This window comes from Physeter macrocephalus, chromosome 5 (assembly GCF_002837175.3).
Source record: "Physeter macrocephalus isolate SW-GA chromosome 5, ASM283717v5, whole genome shotgun sequence".
Taxonomy (NCBI): domain Eukaryota; kingdom Metazoa; phylum Chordata; class Mammalia; order Artiodactyla; family Physeteridae; genus Physeter; species Physeter macrocephalus.
In genome coordinates, this window is record NC_041218.1 from 35,538,874 (window position 1) to 35,562,341 (window position 23,468).

Below are 23,468 nucleotides of genomic sequence, written 5' to 3' on the forward strand. Positions count from 1 at the left end.
CGCTCCGCGGCATGTGGGATCTTCCCGGACCGGGGCACGCACCCGTCCCCTGCATTGGCAGGCGGACTCTCAACCACTGCGCCACCAGGGAAGCCCCGTGACAGCGGTTTTTATGGACATCAAGGTTTCTTCACTATTGTTCAGCTCCTTGGTATAGAGAGAAGGTGAAAAGAGTGTAGATTTGGGGTTCTGAAAGACAAGTATGTCAGAATGACAGGGTCTCAAACAAGTTAGGAGATTCGTCAAGAGAGCTATATATATATATTCCAACTACATATAAAAAGAATATATTAGAATATATTTAAATGTATATTATTTGCATATATATTAAATGCCATTATATAGATACTATTATGTATATATATATTATAAAATGGTCAACTGGGGTTCAAGAGCCAGTATGTTCATATTTATTTCCGACTAAAAGTATATTTTTTAAAAAAGTAACAACAGTAATCAAAGGCACTAGGTTAAAGAATAAAATGGCACTGCTGTACAGAATTTAGTGCACAAGCCTGGGCACATGGCAGATCCTTAATAAATACCTGTTGACTTGATGAAATTCGTTTGTAGGGCCTGAGGCAAAGATTCCTTTTGGGTTTACTTTCACTTCTCCTATCACTCTACAGAACACATTTTCTAGGAGATAGCTACCATAGATGTTAAAAAGTTCTTTCTAAAGTAACTACTCTTCTGACATTCCAAAATACAATTTCTGCATCCCTCACTGAGCATAATTATTAGGAAAAAAATAAACTTCAACTTCTAGTGTCAACTTTAAATTATGTTATGTTATGGGATGTTATTCCCCAAGAGGGCTGGTTCCTCCAGTTTGATTTCCCAAGAGAAGTCAGAGTAGAAATTTAGGCAGGTTTAATACATGGTTGGAAAAGTAGGATATTAATCCATTTTGCTCTTTTCTTTCAATTATCTTCACATTTCCCCCAAACTCCTGGATTTCTCAGTCTTTAGGAGACAACTACTATTTATTTGTATGACTATTTTTCCCTTCAAAATAGGAAATGATTAATTTCCCTGAGCAAACTTTTATAATTTTTCGATTTTTTTCCTTCTAATTGCTTCCTATATCCACTTGAGAGAGGTCTACCACCTTCCATTTTCCCTTCTGTCAAGTGTACAAGAAGTAGGGAAGCCCCGTACAACTTACCAAGGACCTGTGCTGGGAAGGGGCCTGAGGCCACACTCTGCTGTATATCAATTAAAATCCCTTCGAAAGATTGATTAGTCTGAAACATTTTTCACCAGGTTGTTGACTTTGATTCTTTCCTCTGTTTTTTCCCATACTTATTTATGGAGAGTTACATTAAGATTATTCAAACGGTGGCAGGCAAAACCATGAAGTTAATTTTATCCATGCCTCTGTGTTCTGGTATTGCTGACAATGCCTTGATAAGAGAATATCATTAAAATGTAAAAATAAGTACAACAGTAACTTAGGAATGTACTATTTAATATAATTTTTAAGGTAGAAATTTGAATACGTCCTCAATTTAATATGAGCAAAATTAAAAAGCTGTTTACAAAAATGTGTCCTCTGCATTATGAAAACTGCACACAGAAATGTAAGTTTACAAAACAAGTATGTTACAAAAGAAATTTATCCTACGAAGAATGTTTAGGATGCAAAGGGAGCTAGAGCAGGGATCCTTGTTTATTTCCAAGTGCCATGGACACGAAATAATATTTTTAAATGTGTAAAATGAAATATAAAAGATTTCAATGGAAACCAATTATGCTGGAATAGTTATCATAGTATTACAAGTTGAGATAAATATGTGCTTCTTTTTTTAACACATTAAAACCAAGATTTAGAGATGATCTGATAACTACTATAATTTTAAAGTAGTGACTAACATAAATAATATTTCATGATTTCTGAAATAACTGTAATGTAATGTAAAAATATCAAAGTCCCAGGTACTACTAACGCTACTTAAGTTTATTGCTTTCATTTATAATTAAGTAAAATTTAGCATTTCCTTCAAAGTTTAGAGGTTACTGATATTAAGTTGACTTTTTTTTTCCCCCATCAAAGTCATGAAAGCTAAGAACTCCTGAACTGGAGGATCGTAAGTGGATCTTTCAAACAGCTTCCTTGTGTATTCAACTGAACCCTTCTATATAAAAAATTTTTCATATTACAAGAGTTTTTCAGAAATATGGCAACTTTATACCACGAGCTCCCCTCTATCCTATTTCATACTATACTAGTTGAGAGTTATATAAATTAACTATAAAAGGTCCTCAAAACTGTCATAGTTTAACACTATATGTAAGTATGAAAATTAATGAGAAAACTTCTAAGAGAAGCTAGTATTTTTGTGTTACCTCAATTAGTTTTAGGACTCAGGCAGGGTCATTTAAGAATGCAGTTTTTTTAAAAAAGCAAAGTAACTATGTATTCTGAAAGAAAATAAATCAACTCAAATATCATGAGAATCTAATTCAACCTAGAAAAGAATCACCGTTAAAAGTCTTGGGTCTTAGAGAATTTTGGAGTTGCTTCTTTTAAGCTATATACCGATACTCACAAACATAAGAATAGTTTCAGATAGTTTTATCTGAAAAGAGTATTAAAACATTATTGAAAATGTCATGAATCACTGCCATTTGAGTTCCTCTAAATTGCAGTAAATTGTTGAGTGAAATCATGCAAAAGTTCTAACTGAAATGAGTCAGGAGGGAGGAAAGACAGTAAGAAAAAGAAATGAGGAGGCAGGGTGTTGAAAGACTGACAGACAGGTGGACAAAGATACAGAAGGTATGCTTTAGTATAACAACCAAAATAAGACAACCAAAATTCTGGGCTTGCAGGCCAGATCTTTAAAGATGGAAGCTTCTCTGATGAGTGTACAAAACAGACATATTTCTAGACGTGTTCCTGTTCCTTAAGAATTTTCTTTTTCAAAAATTCTTTGTTCAGTGTCTATTTAGCCAATAAAACACTAGATCCTTTAAGTGTATAGAGAGGGCGGTGGCAGGCACACAAAGGAAGGAATTGGAAAAAAAAATCTAATAATAAAACACTGGGGAAAAAGAAGGAAATTTACAACAGCACCAAAGATAACAATAAAAAATATATAGTATTACTGAAACAGTTTTAGTTAAAGACAAAGGTATGTGAATAATCTATTTAGGTTTAAAATTTTGAATTTTGTCTTTCCTCCAGATTGTCAACGGGCAGACCACGTGGCATTTAGACGTGAACTGAGGTACAAATTATACATCAGTATTTTCTTCAGTTCATCAGCTGAGGTAAATATTTTTATTCTTCTATCCTTAAAAATGAAACTAATTTTTAAAAAGTGAAAAACACTTTAGCTAAAGTGGTAAAAATTTAGGCTAAGGTGAAACACAAAATATAATGTTTTGATTTGTCATGAGCAACTAAGATAAAGTTGTCCCCTAGGTGGTCACCTCAAATATTTGACCACAAATTAAATGAACAATGCTCTCTGATACTATTGTTCTTGTGTATATACTTCCTAAACTACAAGAGACTAATGAGTCACCAGCCAGTTTTTGTCAGAAGATTCAAAACATCCTGCATCTCTTCCCAAAAACTTCTTCCTTTGGGAATTGTAGTATTATGCAGTGTCTAGTGCTATTATTATAACTAGGAAATAATATTTTGAAATCCTTCTAAAATGAATGGAAACTTCTAGCATACTTTACATCATTACAAATGATAAAACAGTTTCTTAGATGGAAGGTTTGCAAATCTGTAAATCCACAATGTCAACTCCTACTGGTCATTTGAAAGATCACGGGTTAAATAAATACAAAGTGCCTCATATGTGTAAGCCTACTAAAGAAGGCACTGTAAAAGATAATGTCAAAATGTGGCCACTTTCTGCTAGTGATCTAAAATCTGAGAGGGGTGATAAGAAATAGATACAGATATCAATAACTACAAGATGGGCACCTTCTAATGGATCTCTTCTGCTTCACCTACTCAAGGACATCCTTGTCCTGCAGAATCTACCAACTTCTTCTCCTCTACTAGCTTATTACCAACAACACTCAACCAATACATCCCATTTCTAAAAATAGTCCCCTTTAGCTCACAGCCCTTTTACTATTCTCCTCTAGGAAAACTCCTTGAACAGAGTAGCCTAGACTGGCAATCTTTAATTTTTCTCTTTTCATTCTCTCTAGAACCCACTTCAGTCAGACTTTTGTCCCCATCACAACACCAAAAGTATCATGGTCACCAATGACCGTCACAGGACAATGTCAATGGTCACTTCTTATTCATCTTACTGGTCTTCTCAGTTGCCATTTGACACATGGTCACTCCCTCCATCTTGAAATACATTCTTCATTTGGTTTCCAAGTGGCCCCCTCTTTATTGGTTCCTTCTCCATTGCTGACTACTCATCCCATTTTTTTTCAGTTCCTCTTCATTTTCTGATGCCTACACATTGGACTGGTCCATAGCTCAGTTCTTGGAATACTAATCAACTTTACTTCCTGGGCAGTAGTTCTCAAACCTGCATGTATATTAGAATCACATGGGGAGCTTCTAAAGGATGCTGATGCCTTGGCCCCACTCCACTCCAAATGAATTAGATCCTCTGGGGTCTATACCCAGAGTGACATTGCACATTCTACTCCCTTTGCCCAGAAATTCTTACTCCAGGTACCCAGGTGCTGGAATTGAGAACCAAAATCCTAGGGGATCCCATCCACTGAGCATTCTGTACCCTGATGACTCACAAAACATCTCAGGATGCAGAGCTTTCCTCTCACCTCCAAACTCCTCTATACAACCACTTATTTCACATCACCACTTGGAAGGACAATGGGCATCTCAAATCCAACATGTTCACACCAAACCCTGTTCTTCCCATCTCTGTTAATGGTAAAGCCATACTTTCAACTGCTCAGGCCAAATAAATAACCTGGAGTCATCCTTAATCCCTGTCTTCCTCTCACACTGAAATATCATCCTTCAAGAAATCTTACTCTGCCTTCAAAATACATCCGTATACAACAATATCTCACCACTGCCACCCTGATCCAACCCCATCATCTCCCATCTGAATTACTGCCAGAGTCACACAGCAGGCCCCCCTTCTTCGGCCACTGGGTACCTGGAGTCTACTCTCAGCACAAAAGGCAGGTGACACTTAAAAATGGTAAGTCAGGTCATGTCAGTCATCTGCTCAAACCCTGTCACTGGCTTCCCACCTCACTCAAATCAAAATCCTTACAGTGGCTCATTAGGTCCCCCGTAATCTTCTCCTCACTTTACTGTTTAGTTCTTAGAGATATCTGATTTTAGAATAAGACACCTGAAGGTATCCAGGGTCTTTTGTTACCTTCAGGAATAACACAGGATCTAACAGGATTTTGTTACTACCTTAGAAACCTGAGGGAAAGAATCATAACTGTTGTTGGATTTTCAAAGAAGCCCATGAACCAAATATAATCAGAATCACTCTCTAAGAGACTATCACAATTAAATTAATTGGAATTTTGATTGTCTTAACCTTTTAAAGCCTTTGCTGGTGATAGTAATTCAGTGAAGAGTAGACCACATTAAAACACAAATTTACTTTGAAAACGTTTTAAAATTAAGCTACTGGATTCTGCAGTAGTTTCCTCACTCATCTTTCCTACACTTTTCTTCTAACTCTTTAACTGCGTGTTTACTTGTTTATGTTCTATTTCCTGTCTTATACTATATTGTGTGTCAAAGCTATGATTAAATTCAATCAAGGGCCTTAGCAATCTAAAGTATAAGAAGCTATCAACTTCCATCAACTTATGGTCCCAAACACAAGTCAGGAATTTGGAACTCAGAATCATAAATGTCTGCCCTGTCAATGTCTTCCATTCAAATGCAATTAATCCTCCTGGAATGAGGTACGAGTGGGGACTTGATAGGCTTTTTAATCATTTCTTCATACCAACGTATTCCATAGAAGTTACTCAAAAAGCTTCTAAGATTAATCAACCGTACAACCCATACAGAGTGGAGTTACCTAGGTTAACAATTCAGTAAATGCTTCTCTGGTTACTCAGTTCTCATGCTTTGATAATGGTTGTGCATTTACATAATTCAGTATACTGAACTCTAGATCTAAACTCTAAAGAAATCACATGCTGGCTTGTCACTAAGGGTATCATTATTACCTTCTTAAATCTTCAACCTTTCCCTCTCTCCTGGATCCTTTCCATCCAAATGTAAACACACACAAACCTTTCCCATCTTAAAACAAAACAAACAACCCTCCGTGGACTCTGGCCTTTCTAGAGCTGTTGTCACCAGTGTGTTTCATCCACAACCCCCATCATTCTGGCTTCTCCATAAAAATGGCTCTTAATTAGGTCACCAAATGACATCCACATTGTTAAATCCAACAGAATTATTTCTTCTCATCCCACTGAGGCTGTCAGCAATAACTGGTGCAATATTGGGTGTAGGCCTCTTCCTCGAGATAAAACATTTCTTCTCTGGCCTCCATGACACCACCCTCTCCAGTTTGTTTCTTCTCTCACCTTTCTTACTGATTCCTCTGGGCCAGATCATCTTCCTCTTCTCTTCTCGCTGACCTCTCCCCTAGGCTATCTTATCAGTGCCACGGCCTCACTGTGACGTCACCTCTGGAGAAAAGTTTGAACTTTCCATGGGACTGTCTCCCAAGTGCTCAAGCTGAATCCACGCTCCCATCCCACCAAGCTGGCTAGCTGCCAGTGATCCCTGAGTCACTCAGTTCTCAGCCATGCGACCTTTGCTCTTAAATCTCTATTTAAGGAATCTCATCCAGATGCATCGTTTCAAATATCCCTTCTATGAGAACAAATATAAATTTAGTATGCTTGCTCCTAACTCCTTCTCTGAAGCGCCAGTGGTATATTTCCAAACGTTCATGGATTGTATAGCATTATTTGAAATTGAACAGGTCTAAAACTCAACTACTCAACTCATGGTCAGCCTCAAACTATATTCTTCATGATTTCCTAATTTCTATTCATTTTCCCAACTAGTTGAACAAGACGATGAATGGCAGTCCTGCTTAGAATGCATACCTGACTGCTACTTCAGTTCTAGTCAGCTTTAGTCCTGGGCCAGGACCCTTAAACTCAATCCTGAAACCCTAAAGAAAACCTTCACTGCCCACACCTGGCACAACTCTTGGGGTTGAAAGCAAACTGTAATCTGAGTAATCCGGGACAAACCTGGCTGCTGCACCTACCTGTTACTGTTTCACCTAATAAAACATCACCTAAACTTACCATCACCAGATAAAGAAAAAATTAAAACCTGGATATATTAATAGGGTCATTAGATTGATTCAATTCTTCTTCCCACTTACCCTATTATTCTGAAGTTGGGTTTCTAAATAGTCTCTTCACTCAGCTACCTCACACCCCAATGCTTCCTGGCCAATCTATCTGTATCTCCATTGTCTTATTTCCTCCCCACCCATCTCCTGAGTGAATGCTAAGCTAATTTAAATTCTTAGAGCAGTGGTCTAAGTGTGCCTACAAAACCAAGACACCAAAGGTGGGGTCCACATACAGTGGATAGCTGTGTCTATCTCTTCTTTAACATGGCCCACAAAGCTGTCAGTTATTAGAAAAGAAGCACTCCAAGATTTGAGGCCTATTTTGAGGTGTTTCTATGTTTCAAATGTCAAATTTATATATATATATATATATATATATATATATATATATTTCAGAACCTTGTAAAACCTTTGCTTTTCATCAAATGCATGGATATGAGAATAATTTACTATAGATCATAAATTACAAAGTTAACCTATTATCCTAAACTCAAAAGGAAGTGTACTTAAATATTTACTTTCGGTCCTAAAGTAACACTTAGCACTTATAAGTACTTTGATAGATAATTGTTTTAATTTTTTAAGGACAGCTGATTCAATATTTCAAGTAAATAAGAAGCAATGTGCAGAATGACATAGTCAACTTTGATCATGCCTGCTCTCCACACACACATTCACACACCCTTCTCTTTGTATTACTGTTGTTCCAGTTAGCTTTCTGGCTGAGCAATGAAATTTATTAAAATCCTGTTTTCCAATGGACTGGCAAATATTGCATCAGAAAGCAGAATTCTAAACCTTTCTCCCACACACGTATTCTGACATGGAACGGAAGGCACTGTGCCTGAGAAAACAGAACAAAACAAAACACAACATCATCCAAGCAAATTAAGTATTTTGAGGGATGCAGCAATATATCTTGCCAAAGTTGCAGGAAATGTGTTTCTGGAATCTCAGATTATAATACTATGGTCACATCATGAAGTCCTATAATTATCATTCCACTAAAATACTAGTACAAGAGAATTTTTTATGGGGGAAAAAGTGAATAAGATTTTACAATACTATTAAAACTAAGAATGAACCATTCAATTCCAAGTTTACCTTTAGGATTTGGACACGTATAGTTGACCGAAAAGCCATACGGAATAATGAGAAAACTTGATGGGGCTGGAAGACAGGAGTTCTGAGTTCCAAGTCTGCCCTGCCTCAGCTGAGTTTCTTTTTGGCCTTTCTTTTAGCTCAAATATCTGCTCTCCCTTTTATCTCCCCTTATTATCTCCCTTAAGGCTTTCAGCAATTCCTGAGGTTTCAACCATAATGTCTGTGAAATGTTAAAGAATACGTATCTATGTTCTCCAATTTATGTTCCTTACCTGAAAAATGTTATGTTTCAACATTTATGATAAGTCAGGGGCTAGGCTGTGTGCTCGAAGCTAAAAGACGAATAGAACAGAATCTTTGCCTTCAATGAGATTACATTTTAGTGCAGGAAGACAGAGAGTAAAAGAAACAAACTCCAGTATCATTTTGTATTTGGAGGATACTATGGGCACCCAAAAGAAGAGCAATTAGCACAAAACTGGGGCATCAGGAGATGATGATTGAGTTCTGAAAAAAATGTGTAGAGGTCAAGAAGGCAAAGTAAGTTATAAGAACATTACAGGATGAGGGAAGAGAAGCAGCAAAGGCATTCAGCTGTGTCATTAACCATGTGTGCAGGGAACTTCAAGCATGCAGAGAAGCCACAATTTCAAGTGCAAGGAGTTAAGTCAGGGTTTGCAGATGAGGAGAGAAGGGGAAATGGTGAGGTCAAGGAAGGAGCCGGAGGGATCTATCTGAATCACCTAGTGGGCTTTTCAAACTGTTCTACTCAGTTGTGCTATATCTCCTTTGAAGGCTGTGTGCCCCACCCAGACTGCCTCCCAGTCATGGCTGTACTCCTACTGATGACAGGATGCCTGTCCCTATGGTAGTTGTGAAATACGGCTACACTATGAATGCAAGGGGAAATACACTGAAAAGAAGAGGAACAGGAGTCTAAAAACAAGACCGAGAAAAGGTAAGAAGCCAAGAGACTAGTTTAAAGAAAGGGAAGCAGAGAGAACGAGTAAAATGGGAGGACTGGGCTTAAGTCCATCCCTATAGGTCCAAAGCTTTCCTAAAGAACTTGTTAGCATCCCCAGCTCAACAAGTCTAAAACCAATTCATCGTTTTATCTATGGTAATAGTGCATTACTAAAATACAAAAAGATTATAAAGGCAATCAGAGTACAGATGCTTAACATAGAGCAGTATTCTGGTTTTACATAATTGCAACCATAGAATTTCTGCATCATGGAGAAAAAAGAAATACATTTCGTGATATAAAATGATGTCCTTCAGAGAAGTTGTAAGTACATGGCTACATAGTTTTGGAAGAACAGGGCATCCCAGGCTGCCTATGGACTGGTCCTTTCCAGTCTCATCTTTCCTACTTCGACTCCTCAGCAAAAAAACTATTTATGGTTCTCTGAACAAAATACATTATTTCACAAGCCCCCTTCAGCCTTTCAACTCCCTAACCTTGTCTTATCCTTCAGGTCTCCATCCATGCATTGCCCTGTCCAGAAAGCTGACATTCCTGACCCTTCCTTCCCTGTGTGCTCCTTCATGATGATAACAGCAGCTACACTTAGAAGAACAGAGCCTGGCCCGGATGAAGTATATGCTAACTCAACTGAATGCAACATCAACTCAACTCCTCTTCACAACCATCCTATGATACAGGTAACTAATTATATCCCCATTTTACAGATAAGACACTGAGGCACAAAGAGATTAAGTAACCTACCTGAGGATACAACATGGGCCACTGGTAAAGCCAATATTTGAACCCAGGAAGACTGGTTCTAGAGTCTGTGCTCTAATCACCAGGCTATGCTGCCTCTATGATTTAAAACGAGACCGTTCCTAGATATTGCCATATATGCAATGCTCCTGACACTTTTGTTCAGCATTTATGTTCAATGAGCTGCTGGGATGGGATATGCAATTTCTCTATAAGTACTAAATCTATATTTTAATATGAAGTATGTTAACTATCAAACGTTCCTAAAAAGTATAAAAATCTCTTCCAAAAATATCTTCGTTGAAACTTAATTTTTACAAAAACATATAGCTATAACTGGCACACCTAAGATGTGTTAGGATTTAATATTCCTATAAGAAAAATCATCTTAGAGTCTAATGAAAACCCTTGGTAATTTGAATATTATAAGATACTAAATTATACTATAATTATTTCAAAGGTCAAGAATCTTAAACATTTATTCTTAAAACTTTCTACCTGAGTGATGCAATCAGGAAATTGAAGTATGTATGAAAATATTTAATTATATAAAACAAGTAGAAATCTACTAATTTAATAATCTTTAAATAAAATGTACAATATTTTCCCACATGGGTATTTTTTTCCCTCTATTTCATAAAAGGAACTTTTTTAAAGAACATTTTTTTTTTTTTTTTGCCTAATCTTTAAATAAAATGTACAATATTTTCCCACATGGGTATTTTTTTTCCTCTATTTATTTCATAAAAGGAACTTCTTTAAAGAACATTTTTTTTTTTTTTTTTTTGCCGTATGCGGGCCTCTCACGGTTGTGGCCTCTCCCGTTGCGGAGCACAGGCTCCGGACGCGCAGCCTCGGCAGCCATGGCTCACGGGCCCAGCCGCTCCGCGGCATGTGGGATCTTCCCGGACCGGGGCACGAACCCGTGTCCCCTGCATCGGCAGGCGGACTCTCAACCACTGCGCCACCAGGGAAGCCCTAAAGAACATTTTTTTAATGAATATGAGTACATATTTTAACTTTCCAGTGCTAGTTTCAAGGAAGTGGTTTGGAATAAAACATTGCATCACTTATTAATTCGTGGAAAACTCGATGAAGCTATAGTATTGAACACCACTGTAAATTTTTAAAAAATGGACTCAGACCCAATCCAGCCTCTTCAGAAATTTATGCTCTAGTAGGGAAGGAAAATGGACACAGAACACAGGTGTGAGAACTGTTTTTAAAATTTTAGTCAGAAGAATTTAAAGATCCCTGCCTGACCCACAGCGGCAATGATATCAACATCCCATGTGATGTTAGAATGGCCACTAAATTACCTTTTCCCCAGAGAACTTCAAGGCGAAATACCACAGTGGTTTCGAGCATAGACTATAGAGCCAGAATGATCTAGGTTTGAGTCTCATTTCTATCATGTACTAATTTGACTTTGGCGGGTTCACTTAACCTTTCTGTGCCTCAGTTCTCTCATTTATAATTAATTACATACAGTTCACAGAATTATAGTGCTATTAGGAGGATTAAATGAGTTCATGTGAGTGAAGTAGGTGGAACAGTACCTGGTATACAGAATGAATCTACATAACTAACTCTATGAATCAACATAGCTTAAAAAGAGAATCTGATGAAACACATGTCTATTTGTACTGAGGCCTTAAATAACCCACAGTTAAAGACATAAGAACAGATGTCACCAACCCACTGACCCAATTATGTGGCTGGGTCCATCCTTACCTCTGTGTAAGCAATGGACCCACATCATAGCAGTGTTTTCCAAACTTGGTCAGCAAAGTAGCCCTTAGTGCCCTTAATGAAAGACTGTGAAAGAGTTATACATTTAATTCCACCATCTGAACCAGAAAAATGTCCCTCTGGTTATCAATATTGTTTATGTGCAATACAAAAATCATAACCACAAGCACCATTTATCCAGAAAAAAACACACATTGCCAAACTGGGCAAGGTTAACAGTTTTTAAGGTTTTGCTAGCACTTGCTCACTTTGCTAGAAGAACGGGCATAGACAATGAAGACTTAAGAAAAATGTGAAACAAAAAGACAAACATAAAACTGAGAAAAGTCTAGTAATTAAATTCCCCAGTTTTTTAAAAAATAATTTCTATCCATTTTTAATAGTATCACAAATCAAGCCTGTTCAAGACCTACTGTTCTGACATATAGGCCTCCTGAAATCCAGATACTATCTCTGTTTATCGAAACTATTTACAATAGCCAAGACATGGAAGCAACCTAAGTGTCCATCGACAGATGAATGGATAAAGACGATGTGGAATATATACACAATGGACTATTACTCAGCCATAAAAAAGAATGAAATAATGCCACTTGCATCAACATAGTATGATAATCTCTAGGTTCATCTATGTGAAATAAGCCAAAGACAAATATCGTATGTATAGATGACAAATATTATATGATATCACTTATATGTGGAATCTACAAAAAAGATACAAATGAACAAACTTATGGTTACCACAGGGGAAAGTGAGGGGGGGGATAAATTAGGAGTTTGCAATTAAAATATAAACGAACACTACTACATATTAAAATAGATAAACACAAAGGACCTACTGTATAGTGCAGAGAACTATACTCAAGATCTTGTAATAACCTAAAATGGAAGAGAATGTAAAAAAAATATATATATATATAACTGAATCTCTTTGCTGTGCACCTGAAACTAACACAACATTGTAAATCAACTATATTTCAATAAAAAGAAATAATTTTTAAAAATTTCTGCCATTGCCCTGTTCTATCAGCAGTTATTAGATTTCTACTTGCCCAGAATTCACATATTCAAGTAGACCTGTTCTGAGAGTGAAGCAGCTTTGCTATAAAGAAAGCACCACAGAATCCTGGAATCGAACCTAACCTTTTAGATTTCTAATCCAAGGCATTTTCTAGAAAAAAGCAGCCCCAGACCCAAGTGCCCCAGCTAGTTGGTGGCAGAGCTGAGGTCCTTTTCCTTTTAATTTGCCATCTACCAGTTCTGTGCTTTTTGTTTGTTTAAACTTTCCTTCAAAACTGAAAGTCAGAAGAAACAAAATTTGAAGGCACATCCTTAAATAGCAGCAAAAAGTACGAAGATGTCTATCTAGCTTTGAGAAAATATGTAGTAGGACAATGGACTTTTCATCTAAATTCAAGTAATCACAATAAAAGGAACCTACCATCAGGCTAAATTGTATAGTGTAAGAGGAAGTAAATGGGTAGGACATTGTACAATATATTTAGACAACTCCATTGGCATTTCCTACTCGTCATACCCCCGATCCAATCTGGAACAGATTTTGTAATAAGAGAAGGATTACAAGGGATTTCCCTTATCCGCACCTTTGTAGTCAGCCATAAGTATGTGTGGGTAAAAGGGGGAAGAGGAGGATAGCAGAGAAAAAGGAAGAGGAGAGAGAGAGGGAGAGTAGAATTATATTTCATTTATATTACTTCATTTATATAACTACTGGTTTTCCTCTTCCTTCGTATGTTACTTACAAAGCTGCATTCTTCCATTAGAAATCAATTCAGACATGGTATTAAAAATAAGTATGGTATTGAATAATAACAAATTTTATAAAAATTCCATAAGCTATTTCAAGTTGGATATGCAAATGTTACCATTATTTAAAATCAGTAAATATCAAATGGAAAATTAGAGGTTAGGGGCACAATAAGAAAAGTCAAATGTATAAAACAAGAAGATTTCAATTGCATTCAATTATTTCACCCAATCACCTAGAAGCAAAGATTCTCTATCAAATTGCATTGCCTTCCCAACTCCTTGGAGAGCCAGTTTAGTTAACAGCCTACCTGTGCTTCAGAGATGACCATGCAGCTTACATGTCAAACTCATTTTAAAGTGTCAATCATGTCCCTTTCAATCTAATTAGTTTGGAAAGTAGTGTCACTGACCTGGAACTATGCAGACCATTTATTATCATATCATTTGATCAACCTAACACTTTACCTCAGTTGAGTTTGAGACACCTGTAGCCAAAATGTAATATCCTTTCTCCCACTCATTACTGGTAACTCTCAATACAATTTCCTATTTACAACTCAATTTCTCTCTCTATGAATAAGCATGGCCAACTTCACAGAAGCATCCGCAGAATTTCCCTTCTTTAAGATTTCATGATAATTAAAATAGAAAGGTAAGGGGAATAAGAAAAATATTTTATCTATATGAATGTATATATATATATATATATATATATATATATATACACACACACACACAAACACAATACCTGAACCAGAAAAAATACATATATATATTTTAAAAAAAAAGATTTGAGTTTTTTATGTCCGCGAACTGCTGAAAGGAGGGAAGAGGTAGAGCAGAGGAACATGCATATATGCTGGGAGAAATCTGGGACCTTAAACTTGAAGGAAAGCTATTCTTTTTTTGATATAACACCACCGCCATTTTTATAAAAGGAATCTGTAGGTTATAAACCCAACATCACCAGATGGGTTTGTGTTATGATAAAGGAAAGCTTTCCCAGCTTCATAGTATTTAATTAACAAGGTAATCACTAATTCCTGAGAGGTCAGAGAATGCAGCCTCGTGCCTCTAGGGAAGGAGCTAAAGGCCAGACCACAGCGAGCTTGGAATGAGGCAGGGCTGGGGGAGGGGAGCTGTCCAGGGCAGCACTGGTAGCTGGAAGATGCTGGTCCATCAAGCAACAGAGATCACCTAGCCCACTCCCTGGCAAAAGCATGAAAATTACCAAATCTTTGCTTTAGTTTTGCATATTTAAAAACTGATTTGCAAGACAAAAATACTAGCGGGTATCTCTGAACCACAGTATAACATATTGAATCAGGGATGAAAAACATACATACATTCATATGCCACCAAAACGTTGTATTTGTATTTTTAAAGGTGGTATTAAAAAAAGTATAGCAGTCATATTTAAAGTAATGACTATTCACTCTAGAAGACAATCTAAAAGCAGGATGTCAGCTGCCAACGCTTCCGTTCCCGGCCTGTGCTTCCCTTTGGGGAAGCTGCATTTTACCAAAATTCCTGTTTGGAGGATAAGCAAGATTCTTCATTTATGTTTGCTTGATCAAATAATTATTCGTGAAGATGATTTTACATCTGGTCAAATAAAATATGCATATATTTCACACTTACCTTCAGGTGAAGAGCCTGTCTTTTGAGAAAAGACAGCATTTACTTTACTCTTCTTACTGATGTCACTGTTTACAGACAAGCTGGATTGAATTTTTCTATGCATTTTTTGAGAAACGGGTGCTGAAAGTCTTCGATTCTCTGCAGATACATGTTTGGCCCCGTGGTGGATTCCATTTCCATTGCTCAGACTTCGGTGGCTGTTCTTTATCTTGCTTATTTCCTCCTCACTTTCCTGTGCTGCAGTTTGAAGCTGAGGCAAGCGCTGAGGTTGGGCTAAGTGAAAAAAACAGGCAAAGTTTATCCAGTTAAAAAAATGAATATTTGAAAATAATCAAAATAGACTCAGTAACAGACTTTCTTGGATTTTACCCATGATCCTAAAACTGAAGAGGAAAAAAAAAAAGGAAAACATGAATAAACATGAACATAGAGAAAGCATAATTACTAAAAGGGAAAAATGGGAAGGGGGTCATCAAGGGTGACTTTCCACAAGGGATATAAAAAGAGGAGAAAAAAAGGTATTTTTTTTTTCTTTAAAAAATTTAAGTTGCAAATCTGAAAACCGTTAATTCAAAACTCATTCAACAGCAAATGTGGATTGTTTTCTAAGTCCCAGGTCCTTTTTTCGGTGCCATAGACAAGCAGTATTATAGCAATATCCCTGAAAATGATAAACTGCTCAATTACCTTTTGAGATAAGAGGCAAGGAACAATGGGGTCAGGTATCAAAGCTGGATAAGAGAGAACGAGATAGTTGTTTTTCTTTTTAATTCCACTTTAAATTCTGAAGAAGAAAACCTTTTCCATATTCTTTAATTTGATTTTAAACTAAACCATTTATGGAAAGATAGGAATAGAAAAGAACTTCCTTAATCTGGCAAAACGCATCTATCAACATTAAAAGTCAACACTGGAGAAGTGCTCCTGTTTGGTCAGGGCCAAGAAAAGAATGCCCACCTTCACCCTCTTATGCAACATTACACTGGCAAAAACAATAAACACCAAAAAGAAACAAAAACAGGGGTGAGTCCTGGAAAGGAAGAAACAAAATTTCTGAGATGGGTACATAATTGAATATTCCAGGGGAAATATAAGAGACTATACATTCTGAAAAACTAAGAATTTAGCAAGACTTATACACGATGAACCATATTCAAATCAACCAAATTCTACAAGCCAACAGTAAGCAACTAGCAAATATGCAAGAAAAATTGAACTCTTCATAGCAACAAAAAAAGAAAAACAAGCCAACAAACAAAAAACCCTATAAGTATCTAGGAATTAAGCTAGAAAAAAGGCGGCAGAGATTTCGTGGCAAAAATGACAAAATATTACTGAAAGATATAAAAGAAAACCCTAATAAACGGAGAGACTATAAATATGTTAATTCTTATAATATGTTAATTCTCCCCAATTTATTTAATGTAATTCCCATAAAATTTCCAAAAGGCTTATTTGTGGAACTTGACGAGCTGATCCCAAAATTTATAAGTAAGAGAACAAGAATCACTAAGGAAATTTTAAGGAAGAAAAAGACAAATGTGGGACTTGACTTACCAGATATAAAGTCTTATTTTAAAACTACAGTAACTAAGACAGTATGGTGGTGGTCCAGGCATAGACATAAACCAATGGAACAGCAGAGAAAGTCCCCCAAATGTACATGTATGAACGTGCAAATGCATGTATCTCTCATACAAAGAAATTTCAGATGTATTAAATGTCTATATATGTAGAGCTTAAAAGAAAATTATAAAAGAACATTTTATTAGCATGACACTAAAAAGGGCAAACTACTTTGATTCTTTGGACAACAAATCACAAAACAAGTGGGTGACTAGTGATCACCTGTCTGCCCAGCATTTCTGAATACCCTCATAGCTTTTGATAACGTCCTCTATCTCTTCCCTACATTCCTCTTGAGTTAGAGGGCACATACGTGACTTACATTCTACCAAGGAGAAGTATGCAGAAGAGCAGAAGGTGCAGAAGTACCAATGCAAGGTGGCAGCCACACCTCGGTCATGGAGCCTCTCGCACAGACAGCGAAGAAGGCATTTGTTGGTCTTGGCAGTGGGTGCAGTGTCTGGTGTCCACTTCCTAGCAGACCAGTGGGCCTAGGGTGCAGTATTAGTAGGGTTTTCATTAGGGAAGCCCCGTTGAATGGATGGGCATGATCATTGGCTGTGTAACTCTTGGGAGAGTCTATTGCTACTAATACATTTATTTTCTAGAAATTCGCTAAAATGGATTCTGGTTTTTGCAGCTAAGAGCCCTGATCTCAACCCAAAATGTTATCTGTTTACATTGGTTAAGTAATGAGGTTCTTAAAATCAACATTTACCTTGCTTGTGTAGCTCCTAAGCAGAGTTACCAACGTAGCATTTCATCAAAACAACAGCAACAACAAAAACCGTTCGGTGTCAAATTTTACTATTATATAATTTCCGGGAATTTTAAAATCTGAAGCTGCTGTTTTAGTCTTTTCTGTTTATGATTATGAACAGTTAGGAAATGTAAATTAAATCGAATACTAAGAGGTCTTTGACTTAGAAAAAGTATTGCATGCAAAACTGTAACAGTTATACATGGCACTGATAAGTCTAAAATGGACTAATTATCTGTCATCTGGGGACTACCTAAGACTTGGTATATATTTTTGACAAACAAGACAGCTTGCATTTGAGTGACTCTTTAGCACACATTGTTTACTTCCATTCTTGTTCACATATCCTATGTCTCTTAAGGAAAAACATCTTAACATACCAGAATATTTCACTCATGAATGTGCTTATTGTAAGAAAAAAAGTTTGGTTTCTTTCTGCTTAATGAAAGCATCCTTTCATACCAAGTCTATTAACAATAATACCCAATTTATAAAACTAATATATGAACTCCTCTTAGAGTTACTCAGTTTTTTAGTGATAAAGGAGAATAGTTTTCTAAACATTTATTATTTGGGAATAACACAAAGTAACAGCTATAAAATTTATCAAAATGTTCTGTTTTTCTCCTAACTTTCTGGTGAAAAGAAAAAAAGGTTACTTCTCTGTTTACTAGCTATATATGCCCTTCTCAAAACTGAAATCAACAATCAAGGCTTGTGCAGGAGATCTGTTTCTTATGGGTGTGCAATCATTTGATCCAGAGATTAATTTGCTTCTCCTGTAACTTCTTGTATCAACTAGAATGACATCCTAATGACTGCTATTGAACATAAAGCTAGTTATGCATATGTATTTAACGGGATGCCAAAGAAGACAGTTAAACCTAATTTGGTGTTCTTTTCAGAGCTCCTTCCAGTAATCGCACCAAATAAATGGGATGTTTTGGGCCACTTCTTCTCTGAAAAGAATAATTCAAGCAATCTGAGAGCTGGGTTAGTTGAAATGTTACTGACCAATGCTGGGGAGACTTATCAATCAAAAAGGCCCTGCCATATTCCATAATCCAAGATCAATTTAAAATTATTATGTAATAAACTTTCTCCATAAATAAAAATAAAGGTGGCAAAAGACATCAGGTCTTGCCACCAAATTCTAAAACCGACAGGTCTGACCTTTTCCTACTATCAAAATTGACTATTTGCAAATTACTGGGTATGGCCGGAGTGATATTCAAATATATCCTTAATGATTTATCTACATCTCAATCTTCAAAATGATATCTGTTTCTGTTGGCAGATAAATGATAGTATATTCATTTTTGTTTCACTGCCACCTAATTATTTTTAGTGTGGTTTGTATTATGGGTCAAGTAACCAAGTATTATCTCTTCACTCCAGTTTCTTAACATTATTGTTTTGTCAGATGCATGCAATATGTAAGTCAAATCAAAACTGGATAAACCCTAGATATATGAATTATCTTAAAAGACATTTAACTTCATTGATAATTTTTCATAGATGTGAATTAAATCTTACAGTAAAAGTACAACTAAAACCAAATTGGGAATGTGATTTTATTCTTGAATAAAGAACAGAAACGTCTGACTGATTAAACCATAACTACTTGGCTTTAAACAGATTTCTTTTCCTTATTGTGTAAAAGTTGTATATGGCTTAAAAAAAAAAGCACACTAATATGGGAACGACACAATGCTTCTTAAAACACAAGTGATGCCTAGGGACCCTCACTCTCCCTTTAATGATCCACTGCTCTCATTCAGCTGTCTTTCTTTTTTCAAATCTTTACATATGTGACAGCTCTCAAAAGTAGACCATAGACCATCTGGCATTTTCAGAGGTGTAACTTGTGCAAATTCAGCTCTATTGGGAGTGCACTGCTATCTTCTGCCTGCGTTATAAAGGGACAATAGAATGTAGAACTTATGAGTTGTTTTGAATTATTCATTTTTTTGCCTGTATATTCAAGAAATTTTACAAACTCTGCATTTTGTACTACATAATCACATGCGTTAAAGGTACAAAGAAACTTTTTGACACCTCTTTTCTACAGAAGGCTGGCATTTTGTTTGATATGTGAACATTCAGCATCTGTTATATCATTCTAAACAGGATGGGTGCTTCTACAAAAGACCCCATTTTAAACTTACTCTATATGAGCAAAAAAATGTATTCTTGATATTCAGTAACAAATGCAATACACATCAAAATTTCAAATACCAGTTATATGAACATTCAGCATCTCCAAACCTGGATAGCATTGGTCACCCGCTTACCATATGTGTAAAGAATTTTTTTTTTAATCATTGTTCACACAATGCACCATGATTGTAATTTTAATATCCATGATGAATAGTTACAAATGTCTTAAGAAATACTGTGCTTTCTAGGTTCAAATGTTTTCAATCAGGAAGGAAACCAATAGAATTAGATCTAGTGATTTTCAATAATAATAAATATGGGAGTAATGAGTCAATAGCATGAATTTCTTTTGATAAAATTTTTTTTTAAACTGGGTGATATTGGAGCTAGTAATAACTATACTTGAAACTGCAGCTGCTGGAGTAGCAATATAAAGCAACATTCTGCTATAGCGTATAATCTATTAGCATGTGCAAATCATCTTCAGTCGCTGGTCTCTTTACACAAGTCAGATTTAATAAAATTACAAAAGAATTCTCATGCCATTTAGTCAGTGTAAATGGTTGTTGTACACATACAAAAAAAATCTAAATTAAATGCTTAGGATTTAAAATTGTCAGTAACAAAATGAACAAAATAGAATATGGAGAATAGAATATGGACAGGGGAAACTGACTTGGTGTAAACGAATTTACTCTTCCTAGGGATAGTTACAAAGCTTTTATTTGGTACCAAGTACTATGCTTACTCCACGGTCACTATGAGACAGACAGACAGACCAGACACACACACACACACGTAGACTTTATTTATACATATCTATAACAAAATAGTGTTTTATTATATATACATAAAATATGCATCTACATACAATAATAGCTTTAAAAGTTTCTTACTTCAATATACACTAATATGACAAAACTATACTACTTTATTGTTATAATGTAAATTTAGGCTAAAATCAACTAAAATAAATGTGCTATTAGACAACCAGGTATCAGCTTGATGCAAGCCTTTCTCAGTATGCAGACCCTGGGTGGACCCAGCATCCTAACACACACTCTGGAAGCTCCTGGCATTTTCTATTTCTGTGTCCTTAGTTCCCCTCCAAGGGCCTTCTGATTTTCCATCTTCATTTTATTTAATGTGCATACTAACATATTGAGATATATTTTGGAACTGTAATTTTTTTGGAACCTTGATCATTTGAGAATCCCAATTAAATTCTGACTACATGACTGAGGCCTCACAGGATGGAGGGGATTGTCTTAGGATGCTATAACAATGGTTAGCATTTTTAACAGTAGTTCCTTTTTAAGTATTGCAAAATAAATCACCAGATGTCAGGGCTTAGATGTACTTCTTCCCAAAACAACAGAATACAACTTTTAGAAGTTTGGAGAATTGAGCACTTTTCTCCATTTCATAAAGAACATTTAGGAAGTACTTAAACTAGAGCCTGGAAGAGGGTGATTGCTAGCTGTTCACCAGATCCATCCTCCCCATTGTCCTGGGCATGGGGCTAAGCCATTTCCCAGACTCCCTTGCAGTTCAGTTCAGCCACGTGTCCATGTTCGCTCTGAAGGACTGAGAGAAGAAATTATTCTTGCCACTTCTAGGCCGGGGCCTTAAGACTTGGGTGTGTCCTCCCTATACTATTTTTCTTGCACTTGGGCAACCCAGGTTTGACCACAGCTGAGGGAAATATCTTAAGGGATGTTGGAGAAACTGAACAGAAGGAACCTGCATGGCAGCAGGGAAGAGAGTCTCTCAGTGACCTGGAATACTCATCTCACACTGTTACATAAGAAATACACCTTGAGGCGAGCGCTGTGCTCTGGGCGCCACAATCCTGAGTACACAGCCTCTCCGACACCTCTGGCCCGGGGGAATTGGCAGCATCCGCAGCGGGAGCAGCCGTAGCCACCTCAGCTCCTCACTCGGGTCCTTCCCATCGCCTACGCTGAGAGCCTGTCCCGGCCATGGGGACACCTCTTTAGTCCTCCCTCCAAGGCTCACGGGACCGACAGACGGCCGTGGCAACCGAGGGCCAGACTGCAGGCAGCAGCAAGCTGGCTTGCTCTATGCCAACCTGCTTCTCCACCTGTCTCTCAACAAAACCTGCTCCTACAACTGTAATGTGAAAAAGAGACCTTCAAGATGGCAGAGAAGTAAGACGTGCAGATGACTTTCCTCCCCACAAATACATCAGAAATACATCTACATGTGGAACAACTCCTACAGAACACCTACTGCATGCTGGCAGAAGACCTCAGACTTCCCAAAAGATATATATTTTTTTTGTTTTTCTCTTTTTGTAGTGTGTATGTGTATGCTTCTTTGTGTGATTTTGTCTGTATAGCTTTGCTTTTACCATTTGTCTTGGGTTCTGTCTGTCCGTTTTTTTTGTTTGTTTGTTCTCTTTTTTTGTATAGTTTTTAGCTCTTGTTATCACTGGTGGATTTGTTTTTTGGTTTGGTTGCTTTCTTCTTTCTTTGTTTCTTTTTAATTTTTTTATTACTTTTACATTTTTAAATTTTCAATAATTTTTTAATTTTTTATTTTAATAACTTTATTTTATTTTATTTTTCTTTCTTTTCTTTTTTTCTCCCTATTCTTCTGGGCTGTGTGGCTGGCAAGGTCTTGGTGCTCCAGCCGGGTGTCAGGCCTGTGCCTCTGAGGTGGGAGAGCCGAGTTTAGGACATCAGTCCACCAAAGACCTCCCAGCTCCATGTAATATCAAACGGCAAAAGCTCTCCCAGAGATCTCCACCTCAATGCTAAGACCCAGCTCCACTCAAGGATGAGCAAGCTACAGTGCTAGACATCCTATGCTGAACAACTAGCAAGACAAGAACACAACCCCACCCATTAGCAGAGAGGCTGCCTAAAATCATAATAAGGTCACAGACACCCAAAACACACCTCTGGACGTGGTCCTGCTCACGAGAAAGACAAGATCCAGCCTCATGCACCAGAACACAGGCACCAGTCCCCTCTACCAGGAAGCCAACACAACCCACTGAACAAACCTTAGCCACTGCGGGCAGACACCAAAAACAACAGGAACTACGAACCTGCAGCCTGAGAAAAGGAGACCCCAAACAAAGTAACTTAAGCAAAATGAGAAGACAGAGAAACACACAACAGATGAAGGAGCAAGGTAAAAACCCACAAGACAAAACAAATGAAGAGGAAATAGGCAGTCTACCTGAAAAAGACTTCAGAGTAATGATAGTAAAGATGATCCAAAATCTTGGAAATAGAATGGAGAAAATACAAGAAATGTTTAACAAGGACCTAGAAGAACTGAAGAGCAAACAAACAATGATGAAAAACATAATATATGAAATTAAAAATTCTCTACAAGGAATCAATAGCAGAATAACTGAGGCAGAAAAATGGAAAAGTGACCCAGAAGATAAAAGAATGGAAGTAAGTACAGCAGAGCAGAATAAAGAAAAGAGAATGAAAAGAATTGAGGACAGTCTCAGAGACCTCTGGGACAACACTGAACACACCAACATTCCAATTATAGGGGTCCCAGAAGAAGAAGAGAAAAAAAAAAGGGACTGAGAAAATATTTGAAGAGATTATAGTTGAAAACTTCC

General features: G+C 36.8%; 1 protein-coding gene across 1 annotated transcript in view; it reads right to left on the minus strand.

The window, feature by feature from the left end:
* MDFIC (MyoD family inhibitor domain containing) overlaps nt 1-23,468 on the minus strand; it is a 100,263-nt gene that overhangs the window by 23,219 nt on the left and 53,576 nt on the right. The window contains exon 4 of the mRNA XM_007130716.2: nt 15,313-15,585. Coding sequence (XP_007130778.1) covers nt 15,313-15,585 — 273 coding nt within the window. The remainder of the gene's footprint in view (nt 1-15,312; nt 15,586-23,468) is intronic.